The sequence below is a fragment of the Myotis nattereri genome (assembly GCF_964212035.1).
Source record: "Myotis nattereri genome assembly, chromosome: 12".
In the NCBI taxonomy this organism is placed as follows: Eukaryota; Metazoa; Chordata; class Mammalia; order Chiroptera; family Vespertilionidae; genus Myotis; species Myotis nattereri.
This window is the reverse complement of record NC_138087.1, coordinates 54,695,873-54,712,957: the sequence shown is the minus strand read 5'-3', so window position 1 is coordinate 54,712,957 and position 17,085 is coordinate 54,695,873. Positions and strand designations below refer to the sequence as shown.

At 44.4% G+C, this 17,085-nt stretch overlaps 1 protein-coding gene across 1 annotated transcript in view; it reads left to right on the top strand.

The window, feature by feature from the left end:
- Nucleotides 1-1,920: 1,920 nt before the first annotated feature.
- The window catches only part of RNF38 (ring finger protein 38), a gene marked incomplete at its 5' end in the record, with an annotated part of 110,286 nt that continues 95,121 nt past the window's right edge, over nucleotides 1,921-17,085 (top strand). Inside the window, one exon of the mRNA XM_081102927.1 lies at nucleotides 1,921-2,173. Coding sequence (XP_080959053.1) covers nucleotides 1,921-2,173 — 253 coding nt within the window. The remainder of the gene's footprint in view (nucleotides 2,174-17,085) is intronic.

Sequence of the window (17,085 nt, the reverse complement as noted above, 5' to 3'; positions counted from 1 at the left end):
TCCCAACCTGCTCTACCTGATAAACTCTTACTCATTCTTTTTTTTTTTTTTAAAATATATTTTATTGATTTTTTACGGAGAGGAAGGGAGAGAGATAGTTAGAAACATCAATGAGAGAGAAACATCGACCAGCTGCCTCCTGCACATCCCCCACTGGGGATATGCCCGCAACCCAGGTACATGCCCCCGACCGGAATCGAACCCGGGACCTTTCAGTCCGCAGGCCGACGCTCTATCCACTGAGCCAAACCGGTCTCGGCCACTCATTCTTAAGTTATCTTCTAAGAATATATCTCACCATCCTCCTCCTCCAAGGAGATTTGTAAAGTCTTAGAATGCTTAGACTATATGTCTTCATCATTGTATCCCCCACTTCCTGGCATTGCTGAGGACCCTAAGAGTGAAAGATCACGCCCCTAGTAAGTGTCAGGGTGGAGTTTGAAATGTGTGTTGTTGTTGTTTTTTTAATATGTTTTATTGATTTTTTACAGAGAGGAAGGGAGAGGGATAGAGAGAAACGTGGATCAGCTGCCTCCTGCACACCCCGCCACTGGGGATGTGCCCGCAACCAAGGCACATGCCCTTGACTAGAATCGAACCTGGGACCCTTCAGTCCATAGGCCGATGCTCTATCCACTGAGCCAAACCGATTGGGGCCAAATGTTTGTTGCTAAAGATTCATCTCTCATGGGGTCAGCCTACTTCTGCAGCACTTTGCCTTGTCAGTTTGTGGCTCGCGCTCTCTCTCCTCAGTCCCCAGCTGGTGGCTGCATGTAGGGGAAGGCTGAGGATAATACTGTTATTGAAATGATGTAGTCAGCAGTCTAGCTGCACCCTCACCCACGTGGCTGTACTTGCAGGCACTCCTGCACATGGCTGAGTTTTTGTTTTGTTTTTTTCTCTCCCCTATGGCTTCCATATGAGAGTCAGAGAAACACGAAAAGGAAATGGGCTCGGGGACCAACATCCCATCCAAGAAGAGGAGGCTGCCCCGGGGGCCATGAATCTGCAGAATCCCCCCGGAGGAGAACTGTCAGCACAGCTCCGAAGGCTGTCCTCGCCTCTCCGCCGCTCCCCGTGGGAGGGCAGGCCCAGCGGGGTTGGACGGTTTCCCGTCGGTCTTTACAAGGGCGTTTAAAGCACGAAAAGGGAGAGCAAGTCGGAGAATGGGGCGCGGGGCCGGGGCCGAGCCACGCTGGCTGCCGTCCCTAATCGAGGACGGTCTCTGGACTCGGAGAAGGCGAGGCGTCTCCCCTCGGGTCCGGGGGACGGACTGATCACCGAGACGGAGCCGACGAAGGAAGAGTTTCTCTCCTAAGTGTGGGAAAGGGAGAAACTTTAAGGAAACAGTCAAGAGAGGAGACTGCGCCTACGGTGTGGGGGGAGGAGGAGGAGGGAGGCCGCGGAGGCGCAATCGCGGAGTGGGCGGCCGGCGACCAGCAACCACCCCCACCCCCCGCCCCAAACCCGGCCAACTCGCGGCGCGGACACCGGCGTCGGGTCGCCAGGGCCGCGGGGCCCCAGGCGGAGCCCGGCCGGGGTCGCCCGGCGCCCGGCTCGGGAGGCCCGCGGCCGCGCCCCGGGGGGAGGAGCGGCCGCGAGAGGCGGCTCCCGGGCCGGCGGACCCCAGCTCCCCCGCCCCCGCCCGCAGCCGAGGACCCCCCTCGGCCCCGCCGCCCGGCCCGGCCTGGGAGCCGCCGCCGCGGAGCACGCCGCCCATTGGCGCGGCGGCGCTGCGTCCCCGCCCCCTCCGTGTCCCCGCCCCCTCCGCCGCCGCCGCTTCCCGGCTCCGCCTCCTCCCCCTCCGGGAGCCGCCTCCGTCGCCGCCGCCGTCGCTGCTGCCGCCGCCGGCCCGGGCCCAGCCAGCGCCCGCCGCGCCGGAGTCGAGTCGCAGCCGGAGCCGCTGCCCGCGGCCCCGCCATGAGCGGAAGCGCCGCCGCCGCGGTCGCCGCCACCTCAGCAGCCGCGGCCGCCGCGCACTTCCAGCCTCCGTCGTCGTCTCCCAGGCCGGGCCCCGCGGAGCTCGGGCCCCCGCGCCGCCCGCGCCCCCCGCCGCCGCCGCCGCCGCCCCGGCCCGAGCCCGCCGCCGCCGGCCGCCTCAGCCCTCCGGGCCACGGGCCTCTGCGGGCGGGCGCCCAGGGTGGCGGCGCCTGCGGCCGAGCGCTGGGAGCAGGTACGGGTCCAGGGGCGGGCCGGGCGGGGAGGGGGGCGGGCTGGCCCCGGGGCGGGGGGCCCACCGGCGGCGGTCCGGCCGGGCGGCCCCGCGGGGTGGGCGGAGCGCGGGCCGGGTCAGCTTTGTCCGGCCCCCGAGCCCAGCGAGCCGTGTCCCCGCCGCGCGGCTCACAAAGCGTCCCCCGGCGGCAGCCCCTCCCCCTGGCGGCCGGGCAGGACGCTCGGGGCCCCGCTAGGCGGGGGAGGAAACTGAGGCTCGGCGCGCGCGCCGCGGGAAGTGACTGGCCCAAGGTCACGTCGCGGCTGGGTGTCCGTGCCGGCGGGGACCGGGGCCACCCTGGGCGGCGCGGGCCGGGAGCGGGGGGAGGGGTGGGGGTGAGAGGAAGGGCCCCCCGCTTCCGAGAACGGGGGGAGGCGGGTCCGGGCGGAGGGGGTCCTGGCCCTGGCCCGCCCACCCAACGCGGTCGGGGCTGCTTGGGAGCACAGTCTCCTGCGGGGTGGGAGGGGGCCGCCGGGGGGCTTGGGGTGCCCTGGGGAGCGGGTGTGGGGAGCCGCGGAGGAAGAGGCTCGGTGCTGGGGCGGGGGGCGGGCTTCCCGGGCGCGTGGGTCCGCGCTGGGAAACTTCTCGCGGGGACCGCCGGGCTCTGCCGGGCCGCCTCCACCCACGGCACGGACTGCCCACCCGGCCGGGAGGAGTCGCGGGGAGGTCTGCCTCCTCTCGGGGAGACCCCGGGCCCGAGCCCCGCTCCGGCCCCCAGCAGACGTGCCTAGGCGGCCCCGGTGAAGGTATTTCCGACACCGTCTCCCCGGTGATCTGAATGGTCAAACTTGCAGAACCCCCAGGGAAGGAGTCACTCCCAGGCCCGAAGGGGAAAGGAGGCTGGGAGGATTGGGACAAGTCGCCGGCTTGCCTGGCAGGTCACCCGGGACCTTGTCTTGCATGGGACGCCCATTTTTCTTCGGGTTGGTGATGAGTTGGGTTGTTTTTACTCTGGGTGCATCTTGGAAAGGGAAGGAGAAGACTTGGGAGTTCCGGAGGAAGAGGGGAGAGAGCCAACGTGCTAGTGTTAACGGCGATGAAAAGGGGTCCTGAGGAGCTAGTCGCTGTAGAATGGGGGACAGGAGAGGGTCCTGAGTCATTGCGGGGGAGGGGAGGTGAAAGGGTGGGTGAAGGGAGGGGGCAGTGTCTAGCCCAGAGGAAAAGGTTGGGATGTTTCAAAGAGGGAACCAAATGTGATGAGTTTGAAAGGTGTCTGCTGGAGGTGAGTGGTAGCCTACAAGGTCGAGGAGTAGCTATCAGTCTGCAGTCATTTCATTTCTTTAAGTAAAGACAGTTCTAGTACTTTGACATAAATGTTTTAGCTTTCACACACCCCACCTCCATTCTCTCTCCTGTGTAAGGCTGCGGGCCCATAGTAGTGTCTTGGAAGTAAGGCTTGACAAAAGAGAGGAGGGAAGACTAATTAGCAAATGCATTAATTAGGGCCCTTTGTCCACGATGATTCCTTGTTTAAGTCAGCTGTTTTCTTGCTGCCCTCCTGTACCTCAGCTTTCCAGCTGTGGGGGTTGCTGGGACGAACTGCCCGGACTGAGACAAGATGAATTCGATTTTTCTAAAAAAATGTGAGAAACATGTATTTGGCAGATATATATAAAAGCATGAACATTTATTTATCAAAGACTTGCAATCAGGGAAATGCAAATAGAAACAACAGTGAGATGCCATTTTACAGCCATCAGATTGGCAAAACTTAAATGCTGTGATAATAAAGTGTTAGTAAGGTTGTGGGGGAATCAACTTTTCATACTGCTAGTGGGAATGTAAATGGGTCCAACCACCTTGGAGAGTAATATAGTGAAGTTTAGTTGAAGGAAGGCAAACGTACCTATTTACTCAAAGTGTCCATTTCATTTCTGGTATACACTAGAAGAAGTCCTTGCACACTTGTCCAAGGAAATAAGTACAAAAGAAGTATAAGAATACTCATTGCAGCTTAACTATTCATCAACAGGGGAACACATACATTGTTAGATTGTCCCACACAATTATAGCATTGTGAAAAAGAAACTATAGCCGCATACATTAAAATGGTTGAATATCACAGACTTACCATCAGGTGGGGGAGCAAGTAACAAAATTTACAGACTATTTCCACTTGCATAAAGTCTGAAAATACGCAAAATCATAGCTTGTGGCCACTATGTACTACATAGTAAAAGTATAAAAACATACATGGTATGCATCAAGAGGTCTCTGGTTCGATTCCTGGTCATTGCACATGCCTGGGTTGTGGGCTAGATCCCTGGTAAGAGAGTGTGGGAGGTGGCCCATCAATGTTTCGCTCTCATTGATGTTTCTATCTGGCTCTAAAAATCAATAAAATATATTTTTAAAATGCATGGTAATAACTAACACCAAATTCAGGGTAGTGATTATTTCTGAGAAGAGGAGATGAGGAATGGGATTGGAGGGGGTACACAGAGAGCTTTATACTGTAATATTCTATTATTTTAAAAAATCTAAATCAGAAAATTGCAAATTAAGATTTGTTTATCTTGCGTATAGGGTACAGAGGTATTCATTATTTTAAATATTTTCAGGTGTTTGAAATATTTCTCACATGCAAAAAGTGTTCTTTGTTTATAGAGCACGTGGGTTTTGTCCCGTAATAATGGAACTAGCCACAGGCTTTAGTCCTGTACAGCCTATTAGGCATGCAGGCAGGTGATTTTTTTCTCACCCGCTTCTGACCTGTAAAGCCAAGTTTTGTGATGGACTTTTATTTTGGGACTGCTGAAAGGTGTGGAGGATTTCCCAGTGGTTCTAAACCAGCCGTGGGCAAACTACGGCCCGCAGGCCGGATGCGGCCCAGTTTGAAATGAATAAAACTAAAAAAAAAAAAAAAAAAAAAAAAGACCGTACCCTTTTATGTAATGATGTTTACTTTGAATTTATATTAGTTCACACAAACACTCCATCCATGCTTTTGTTCCGGCCCTCTGGTCCAGTTTAAGAACCCATTGTGGCCCTCGAGTCAAAAAGTTTGCCCACCCCTGTTCTAAACTTTCTAGTGTAGCTAGGTCAGCAGTTTGAGCTTTATCAAAATATAAATGCTCCTTGCCGGGACCGGTTTGGCTCAGTGGATAGAGCGTCGGCCTGAGGACTGAAAGGTCCCGGGTTCGATTCCGGTCAAGGGCATGTACCTTGGTTTCGGGCACATCCCCAGTAGGGTTTGTCCAGGAGGCAGCTGATCGATGTTTCTCTCATCAATGTTTCTAACTCTCTCTCCTTTCCTCTCTGTAAAATATCAATAAAATATATTTTTTTAAAAATATAAATGCTCCAGGACATTTTGACTTATCAGATGTAGGTGGGGGGACCCAGGAATCTAATGCCCACTAAAGATTGAGATCCACTGCCTTGGGCTCCTTGACTGATTCTAGGCTGTACTCCATCTCAACTTTGCCCCTGTCTAGCTCCCTCCTCTTGCATGACTGGGACTAATTTGGATCCATGTGATACTTAGCTCTTTTGTAGGGCATAAAATAATGATAGGGATGGAAACCATTGAGTGTTCATATCCAGTTTGTCTTTTCCTCTTATTTTCATGCAGGTAGCTGAGGGGCCCACTACCCACTATTTAGCAGGTTTTACAAACTTTAACCAATGTGTCACAATATGTGGTTTTATAGTTAGGATAGGAGAAGCCAAAAAGAGTCTAACACAGCGGTTCTCAACCTGTGGGTCACGACCCCTTTGGCGGTCGAACGACCCTTTCACAGGGGTCGCCTAAGACCATCCTGCATATCAGATATTTACATTACAATTCATAACAGTAGCAACATTACAGTTATGAAGTAGCAACGAAAATAATTTTATGGTTGGGTCACAACACGAGGAATGTATTTAAAGGGCCAGAAGGTTGAGAACCACTGGTCTAACAGAAGGAAAACTAGTAGATTTTGTGAAAGTACCAGTAAACACCCAAAGGTAAAATGGATGTCCTCAAGCCTTTCTCTGAAGGTGAGAGTGATGGTTTGAGTGGTTTATTATCTGACTTGCAGCTGAATTTCAGCTATTTGAACTGATTATCCCTCGAGATGGAAGTTTCCTTCCTCCCAAATTTGCTAGTTTTCCTTCTCTGCTAGACCCATTTTGCTCTAGTCCTAATATGTTTAGGAATTAATTTCTTTAACAAATGTGAGGATTTCTGGTAATGTAATTTGGAAAATGCCTATTTGTCTTTGATGAGGTTCTTTTTTCTGAAAACCTACTTTGGAGGTGCATTGTTGCCCCAGGCACACTTTTGCAGGGCTGCTGTGCAGGGTTGTATGGATTGTGCCCAGCACAAGGGCACCTGTTTTGAGTGGAAATCCATTCTATGCTGCACTCACCAATAGGAAGACCTTGTATGCAACTGTGTCCCCTCAGAGAGGAAGTGTCCTTTTCCAATTCTCACCAAGTGCTTTATGATGTAGTATGGCCCCGTAGTTTTGGAGCTGTTGGTCCAACTGTAACTGATTGTGCCATCCATACTCATCGTGGGCTCTGTAAAGAGGGCTGGTTGGTGCTGGGCCTGGGACTCCCAGGAGTTTTCTCTATGTGAACTTTTCATCACCATGCTCAGTTGAACCAAAGAGTTCAGTTTAACATTGTAAAATTTGTTATGGGGCTGGAGAAATAATACAGAATAAATTATTTAGAAAATACTATCATGTATGGCAAGACAGAATGAGAGAGAAATCGTTAAAAAGACAAAGCATCTGGTAAGTGAAGGAAAGTAGTTATGCACCATAACTACTTGCATTCTTACAGTGCTCACTTTCAGGGGGAAATACAATTCTATTTTCCTCTTCCTATTCCCCTTACATAGCATTTCTGAATTTCTTAAGACCTTAGGCTTTTTAGCCAATTTAAAAAATATTTACCCATTTGTATTTTCCATTAAGTGGTTGTTTATACTTCCTGCTGCTTCATTTTTTTTCTTGGAGGGTGGGGGGCGGTGCTGAAGCAAGGACAAGGCTGGACTTTCTACTGCTTTTTCAAATAATCGCAGTGTGTTTTTCAAAAACAGTTGTCATGGAAGAGTGCTGTTCTGTAGGCTCAAGGGAGAGGTACATTTGAAGTGGTTTCTGTTATCTTTATTATTATTTTAAAACATGATTGAGGGTGATTGATTGAGAGTTCCTTTGTGGTTTTGCTGCTGTTTTGAAGGAAAATTTTAAAGAAAACGTATGTAAATAAAACAAAAAAGGCTTAAAATAATCCCCACACAAGGAGAATAAACAGTTCTCACCTATAGGCTGTACCTAAAGCAGTTTCAGTTTATTTTTTTTTCCTGTTCTGCTTAACTGAATATTAGTGCTATTCTAGTGACTACTTAGAATAGTTAATTGGAGTGATGTTGGGCAGGTGAGGAGGAGATTTGATGGGATTATACTAGGGTTTATCATATTTCCCTCCAGTCATATGGAAAATTTCATCTGCTTTTGTGGGGAAAAATGAGGGGGGGATAAGGAGAGGTTGTGAGTTTTGATATATATAATCATTTGATCTTCTTGAAAGAAAAAAAAAGAGGGAAGAAGTGGTAAGAGGTCAAAGACATACATACATGGAAGAGAGAGTAGCAAGTAATTAAGCAGACAATATTTGTAGTGCTTTGAGGATGTTCCTTGAGTTGAAAGTTGCCTGTCTTTATCAGTTCTGCTTCAACACCTTTGATTTCACTGTCTGCAGATGGTGCTCACTGGTCTTCATTGGAAACCGGTTTTGTCAAAAGCTAGAAAGTGAGCAGTTTTAAAGACTAGATTGGAAGTAGTAGGATAGGCTAAGTAAAACAAGTATTCATTTCATAATCACTTTTGCAAATAGAAGTTGGGACTGTCATAATTAACAAAAAATATTTTTATAAATTTGCCTTCCCATGTAGATTTTTGTTGCCACCGCAATACATATTTGAGCAGCTACTGTATAGCAATACTACCAATACTAACTACTGATTCACTGGAGTGATGGCCTTCATTGTCAGAGACTCAGAGACTTTACTACCTGAGTTCCTCAGAACAGTATAAAGGTGTGCTTTTTCTCCCTTTTTAAAAAATGTTTTTACTGATTTCACAGAGAGGAAGGGAGAGGGAGAGAATCATTAATCAGCTGCCTCCTACATCCCCCCTCCTGAGGATCAAGCCCACAACCCGGGCATGTGCCCTGACCGGAATCCAACTACGATCTCCTGGTTCATGGGTTGACACTCAATCACTGAGCCACACCAGCTGGACTTCTCCCTTTTTTAATGCTTCCTTCTGCTCCTTGGCCTTCTGGTCTTGGTGGTGATCTACCCATCTGTCAGCACAGGCCCCATCCCCCGTTTTCCCCATGGGCGGGGTACAGAAGCTTTGCAGATCTCTTGGCGGGGCACCCAGCAAATAAAACCCCTCAAACAATATTGAGTCAGACCCAAGGGCCACCATTGTGGTTCCAGCTCCCCTTTCTTCATTGCTGCCTGTGTTGCCACCACCCACCCTCTGCTGTGGAGCCTGGAAGGCGCCCCCCTCACCCCCAATCATACAAAGAGGCTTTGTGCTCTGAGGATGTTCTAAAGGCAGGATCATTGTAATTATAATTCCCTAAGCACAACGAAGTAATGGGGGCAGGCAGGGTAAAGATGGTATCCAAGTACTTGTTGGTAGGGAGAAGTCAGGCGGGGATTAAAAATCATCTGGAGACAGTACCAAAATGGATAATGGAGTGTTGTTGGTAATGCTGATGGGAATGTGTTTAAGTGAATACATTTCAGGTTTTTAAAGTCTAATACTTGCAAGTTTAAAAAAGCACAAGACAGCTGGAACTTATTTTTTTCTTTTCTTTTTTAGTCTAAATTATACAGTTACTTTAAAAGTACGTTAGAAGAAGGTGTGTAGAAGTCCCAATCTACTTTGCTTTATGATTCTGTTGCCAGAATGATTGATTGCTCAAGAAAACCACATAAATAACTTGCTTATTATCCAAGGGTGCTCTTACTAATCTGTGTGTGTGTATGTATGTGTGTTTTAAGTTTCTAAAAATAAGCACTAACTGACATATTTGGGAAGCTGATTTCCCTCTACTACCACCAGCAAAAAATCGATCTGGGCATGTAAACTCTTATATCAATCATCCTATGTCATGATGTGCTTCCAAGTTCTGTTGGTGTTCTTTGAACATTTTTTTTTTCTTACTGTGTTAAAATTGACTATTACTATATTAACTCTTACTAGTGTCTCAAACTTTTGTGTGTGTGTTTTTGTTTTTTTAAAGAAACGGACTAAACAATTCACTGCAGTTAGGATATTGGACGCCAGTACCCCTTACTCAAGGTGAAGGGAAAGGGGTCCTTTTTGTTGTAATTAGCACTGACATCTGTGGTGAGTGAAGCAGCCAGGTAGAGAATGTGTACTCCATGGAAACCTACGGCTACTGTGAGTTGGCCTTTCCTCTAATTACTTGTTGGAGTCAGGTCAGGAGTTGGACCTTTATTTTTACCATGTAGCATGATTTTTGAGGAAATCTACTCTTTTTATTGACAAGTAAATCTGTATATACTTAAAGTGATGATCATATATATATGTGTATATATGTATACACACACATATTGTGAAATGATTTTAATACATCCATCACTTCACATAGTTACCTTTTTTTTTTTTTGGTGAGAATGCTTAAGATCTATTCTCTTATAACAAATTTCAAGTAGACAAAACAGTATTAACTGCAGTCACCATGCTGCATGCACATTAGATCCTCAGAACTTATTCATCTTACAACTGAAGGTTTGTGCCCTTTGATTAGCATGTCCTCATTTTCCCCATTCTCCAGCCCCTGGTAACCATCATTTTACTGTTTTCTATGAGTTTTACTTTTTAAATTAAAAAAAAAATTTATTTTTTTAGATTCCACATTTAAGTGGGATCATACAGTATTTGTCTATTTCCCTTAGCATTATGTTCTCCAATTTCATCCATGTTGTTGCAAATGGCAAGATTTTCTTATTTCTCATGGCTGAATAATATTTCATTGTATGTATGTACCACATTTTTATTCATTAGTCTGTCAGATACGTAGGTGTTTCCTTGTCTTAGCTATTGTGAATAATCCTGCTGTGAACATGGGAGTGCAGATATCTTGAGAAAATCTACCTTTAAATTTATCTTAACATGATACTCCTGGGTAGTCCATTATAAAGACATCACCCAAGTAATCCTTTGAAAAGACTACCAATTTGACAGCTAAATTTTATGAGGTTTAAAAATGTTCAAGAGTCAGCTTTAAAAATTGACCTGGCCATTTTTTATTATTTTTCATTTATTTGAGCAAGTTGACCTATCATGAATAAACTGTTATATGAAAAAAATACACAAGGATTCATTTTTGTCTACTTTAAATAAAAAGTAAAGTTGAGCCTGGTACTGGCACAAGAATAGGCATATAGATCAATGGAATAGAATAGAGAGCCCAGAAATCGGCCCGAACCAATATGCTCAATTAATATTTGACAAAGGAGGCAAGAACATACAATGGAGCCAAGATAGTCTCTTCAATAAATGGTGTTGGGAAAATTGGACAGATATATGCAAGAAAATGAAACTAGACCACCAACTTACACCATACACAAAAATAAACTCAAAATGGATAAAGGACTTAAATGTACGACAGGAAACCATAAAAATTCTAGAAGAATCCAAAGGCAACAAAATCTCAGACATATGCCGAAGCAATTTCTTCACTGACACAGCTCCTAGGGCACTTGAAACTAAAGAGAAAATAAACAAATGGGACTTCATCAAAATAAAAAGCTTCTGCACAGCAAAAGAAACCATCAACAAAACAACAAGAAAACCCACTGTGTGGGAAAACATATTTGCCAATGTCATATCTGATAAGGGCCTAATCTCCAAAATTTATAGGGAACTCATACAACTCAACAAAAGGAAGATAAACAATCCAATCAAAAAGTGGGCAAAGGACCTAAATAGACACCTTTCAAAAGAGGACATTCAGAAAGCCAAGAGACATATGAAAACATGCTCAAAGTCACTAATCATCCGAGAGATGCAAATCAAAACAACAATGAGGTATCATCTCACACCTGTCAGACTGGCTATCATCAACAAATCAACAAACGACAAGTGCTGGAGAGGATGTGGAGAAAAAGGATCACTTGTGCACTGCTGGTGGGAATGCAGACTGGTGCAGCCACTATGGAAGACAGTATGGAGTTTCCTTAAAAAACTGAAAATGGAACTCCCATTTGACCCTGTGATCCCACTTCTAGGAGTATATCCCAGGAAACCAGAAACACCAATCAGAAAGGATATATGCACCCCTATGTTCATAGCAGCACAATTCACCATAGCTAAGATCTGGAAACAGCCTAAGTGCCCATCAGTAGATGAATGGATTAGAAAACTGTGGTACATCTACACGATGGAATACTATGCTGCTGTAAAAAGGAAGGAACTCTTACCATTTGCAACGTCATGGATGGAACTGGAGAGCATTATGCTAAGTGAAATAAGCCAGTCAATGAAGGAAAAATACCACATGATCTCACTCATTCATGGATAATAGAGACCATTATAAACTTTTGAACAATAATAGATACAGAGGCAGAGCAGCCTCAAACAGATTGTCGAACTGCAGCAGGAAGGCCGGGGAGGGTTGGGGGGCAGGAGGTAGGGGGGTAAGAGATCAACTAAAGGACTTGTATGCATGCATATAAGCATAACCAATGGACATGAGACACTGGGGGATAGGGGAGGCTAGGGGACTGTCTAGGGCGGGGGGATAAAATGGACACATATGTAATACCCGTTGTAATACTTTAAGCAATAAAAAAAAAAAAAAAAAAAAAAAAAAAAGTAAAGTTGATCCCCACCCACCCTCACTGCTTTAGGCAAGTATATTGATCAACAGTGACTTATATTTTAGCTTAATAATAAACTGTTATTTGGCTACTTCATTTGCTTCATCTATAATATATATTTCCTTTGGGGATTAACCTCTGACTCTTTTTGCTTCAGTGCTCTCTGGTGGCTACTAAATGATAAAACATTGAGTGCCTACTATGTACCATGCACAGTGAGGACTGCAGGTATGATTTACATATGCAACAGTTCAGTGATAGATTCTGACAGTGTGATAGCAGAGTAAATGCATTTTGGGGTCTGCTGATCCTTCATAGGACAGAGAATGTCACAATTGCATTAATGGTTGTGATATGATTTAACTTTGATAATTAACATCGCTAAAGCACAGATCTAATCAGCTCAAAAAATTGAGTAGCTGCCTTCTAAGTATTTTTTAGACCTTGTTTTCTAGAGAGGGGGAGGAAGGGAGGAGAGGGAAGAGAAAGAGAGAGAAACACCAATTTGTTGTTCCACTTATTTATGCATTCATGTTGATTCTTGTATGTGCCCTGATGGGATTGAACCTGAAACCTTGGCATATGAGGATGATGTTCCAAACTGAGATACCTGGCCAGGACCATTATTATTATTATTATTATTATTATATTATTATTATTATTATTATTATTATTGTTATTATCATCCTCATCCTCATCCTCACCCAAGGATAAGTCTTTATTGATTTTTAGAGAGAAAAAGAAAGAAACAGAGAAATAGAAACATCACTGTGATAGAGAAACATCAACCGATTGCCTCTTGAAGGTGCCCCCAACCGGGGATCAAACCCAAAACCTAGATAAGTGCCTTGACTGAAATTTGAACCCAAAACCTTTTAGCATATGGGATGACACTCCAACCAACTGAACCACCTAGCCAGGGCAAATATGTCAATAATAGTGGTCATTTATTCTCTGCTTACTGTATGCAATGTTCTGTTCTATGTGCTTTACCTGGATTAATTCATTTAATTTTCACCACAGTACTCTTTGATGCCATCATTATCCTTCTTGTGCAGATGAAGAAACTGGAGCACAGAGAGGTTAAATAACTTGCTAGAGATGATGCAGTTAAGAGTGTTATCTGGGATATGAACCCAAGCCATCTTGTTCCAGAATGTGTATTTTTAACCATCATGCTTTACTACATCTCACTTTAGATCAGCGTGGGTCGCGAACCCTTTGGGGGTCGAACGACCCTTTCACAGGGGTCGCCTAAATACATCCTGCATATCAGATATTTACATTACGATTCATAATAGTAGCAAAATTGCAGTTATGAAGTAGCAACGAAAATAATTTTATGGTTGGGGGTCACCACAACATGAGGAACTGTATTGAAGGATTGCGGCATTAGGAAGGTTGAGAACCACTGCTTTAGATAGTTTAAGCAAACTTAGCTGTTAATTTTGGTAACAAAAGATTGAATATAAAAAGTAATCACTGTTTTAGCCAGTGAAGAGGATTTCAGTCTGTAGTGTACCTTTGCTCTTCCTGATATTTATTTTCCTTTTTTTTAAGTTCTGAATTATTGTATTAGGATTACTTAATTGATTTTTTAAAAGTCATTCATTTTTCACAAAGGGAGTAGGAGTACCTGTATTATTTACTTCAGATCGGGCATATTTAAGTTCCTTCTTAGAAAATCTATGTACTCTGATTCTGAACTTAACTGAGTGCTTGTTTGGGTACTTACACAGAGACAGAACTTTGCAAGGAAAAATTTGACCCTACCTAGAGCAGTGGTTCTCAACCTTCCTAATGCCGCGACCCTTTAATTCAGTTCCTCATGTTGTGGTGACCCCCAACCATAAAATTATTTTCGTTGCTACTTCATAACTGTAATGTTCCTACTGTTATGAATCGTAATGTAAATATCTGATATGCAGGATGTATTTTCATTGTTACAAATTGAACATAATTAAAGCACAGTGATTAATCACAAAAACAATATGTAATTATATATGTGTTTTCCGATGGGGTCGCGACCCACAGGTTGAGAACCGCGGACGTAGAGGAACTTCGGAATCCCACCTTTTTGTGGATATGGGTACTTCCCCACCACTCCAAAATCAGCATAAGAATGGATGTTAGACTTCTTTTTGGCCTTAATTTGCACACTAAACTGATTTGTCACAAGCTAAAGCGTAAATATATCCCTTTATTCAGTAGCATAGAATGTGAACATTTCAGGCTTCAGTTGGAGAGCATGGAGTTGGGTTGATGCTGTCTGAAACAGTGAATCATTTGAGGAAATAATACAGTATAGTGGTTCCCAAATGAACTACTTCAAAATTGATCGGAATTCTCTATCTTTAGATGACCTAAAGTTGGAATCATGAGATTGAGTATATTTTCTCATAAGCAATTATAAATGGTGTTTCTAATATTTTTCATCTATATTATGGGCTTCATAGGCATTGGTAGGCCATCCATTTAGAAAATGTTCTATGGCAAATGGGATGCTAAGGTCAAAACAGTATTTATAGACTTTTGGAACATAGCCTGTCTTTGAGTCAAGTCTGCCAATTCAATCTTTTTCTCCTGTTTTGCTTATGGATACCTAGAAAGGAGAAAGGAATGCTCTGTCTTTCGAATTACTAAGCAATATGGAATTAATTCATAGGAAGGATATATTCTTTTTATTCAGGCGGGATAAAAACTGGTTAATTTAGATAATTGAGGAATTTCGACCCATATATTTGTTTGATTTTGTTTAGGAACCTTAGCCTTGGAACATATCTAGAGTTTTAATATGTTTGGGGCTCTGATGGGAGACATTATTGTTAACTATTTTTCCTTTATATCAAGAATATGAGTCATAATCTCTTGTGATCTAATGATTTAATGTTTCTGTTAAAAAGTGTGTATGCATATATTGTTGAAAACAGAAGTTATTACTATTTCATAATATTTTTTAGCTTTAACTTTATATAAATGCTACCATTGTGTACTTAACAAAAATTAACCCAAAACACCAGTAAAGGCACCAAATCAAAAGATTTGCCTTATTAAAATTAATTTGTGTGCAACTCATGAAGTAAATTTCTTTGTTGAAATCCAAGCTAAAGTCAGAATTTGATTCTAGAAGGTATCTATAATAATAAAAGGGTAATATGCTAATTATACCAAACGTCTTCCGGACATCCTTCCTGATGAAGCTGGGGCCAGAGGGAAGCCAGCCTGTCCTGGGTGCCTGTGGGCGTCCTGAGGAGGGAAGCCCGAGTCCCAGGTACCAGAGGGAAGCTGGTGCAGGCAGCCAGGGGAAGGAAGGCCTACTCTTGCACAAATTTTCGTGCATCAGGCCTCTAGTAGATAATATTGTACATAATTGTGAGTCTTAACTTTTTTTTTAACATTTTAAAAAATTGATTTTATAGAGAGAGGAAGGGACGGAGAGAGAGTGAAAGAGATACATCGATGTGGGAGAGAAACATCTATCAGTTGTCTTTCATACGCAGCCTGATGAAACCTGAACTTGCAACCTGGAGACAACGCTCCAACCAACTGAGCCACCCTGGCCAGAGCTGAGTCTAACTTTTTGGTAGAAGAAAATCTTTTTAAACAAATGAACTGTTTCAATTGACAAGTGCTTTTAATATAAACAATTCTATGAAGTAAGGATAGAAATCAAATGAGTTTTACCTTACCAAAATCTTTTTATAGCACATTTGAGATGCAAACATGTTTCCTTTCAAAATAAAATTGTTTGATGGAATAGCTTTCCTGATGCTATGTTATTAAAAACCAAGGGCCCAAATTTAAGGCTTGATTAAAGTACTCTTTGTTTCTATGGAAGAAAAGTTACCAAATTGAAAAGGGGCTTTGATTCCAACATTGTTTTAGGAAGACAGAGGCAAGTCAAGTTGGGTATGGACCCCTTAGACTAGAGTCCTGTGGTCGGCAAACTGCGGCTCGCGAGCCACATGCGGCTCTTTGACCCCTTGATTGTGACTCTTCCTAAACCTTAGGAGTACCCTAATTAAGTTAATAACAATGTACCTACCTATATAGTAGTACATATTTTTTAAGTTTAAAAAATTTGGCTCTCAAAAGAAATTTCAATCGTTGTACTGTTGATATTTGGCTCTGTTGACTAATGAGTTTGCCGACCACTGAACTAGACCATCCTACTTCCTGGGTCAGGAAAGCTCAGAGAGGGTGGGCTGTGTTGCTTTGGGGTGGGGCTTAAGGCTGGTAGGAACTAGAAGTGAAACTGGAAGTGCCTTGAAAAGCAGATCATTGTATGAGGCTAAGTCAGCCTGGATTGAGCAGTGATACTGTATGGTTCTCAGGCACAAATGTGTATGTTGTTCCCATGGCAGATTTCCTGAGAAAGTCACATGTTTGCAGTTGACTCAGGACAGACCTGAGACTTTGTGGAGGAAAATAAGAGAAGAGCAAAAGGGAGAGGCTGAGGCAGGTGCCTTAGGTTGCTGGTTTTGAAAGAAAATTTCTGAGCCTTTGAGGGAAGGAGCAGGAAGTTAAAGGTGGAATTCTGGTGGCATTTTTCTGTCCCTACAAGCTGTGTGGAGGCTGAGGCTACAGCATGGAAGTGGAGGGTAGATACACTTATAGGTGTTGGTAAAGGTATTCTTTTTTTTTTTTTTAATATATTTTAATTGATTTTTTTACAGAGAGGAAGGGAGAAGGATAGAGAGTTAGAAACATCAATGAGAGAGAAACATCGATCAGCTGCCTCCTGCACACCCCATACTGGGGATGTGCCCACAACCAAGGTACATGCCCTTCACCGGAATCAAACCTGGGACCCTTCAGTCTGCAGGCTGATGCTCTATCCACTGAGCCAAACCAGTTAGGGCGGTAAAGGTATTCTTGAACAAAAGGTATATCCTGCTGTTTGTTTTAAAATGATAGTGACTGCCAGAGGGCGGGATAAACGGTGGTGGTGGTGGAAAGAGACTTGACTTTGGTGGTGAGTGCATGATGCAGTGTGAAGAAGATGTGTTAT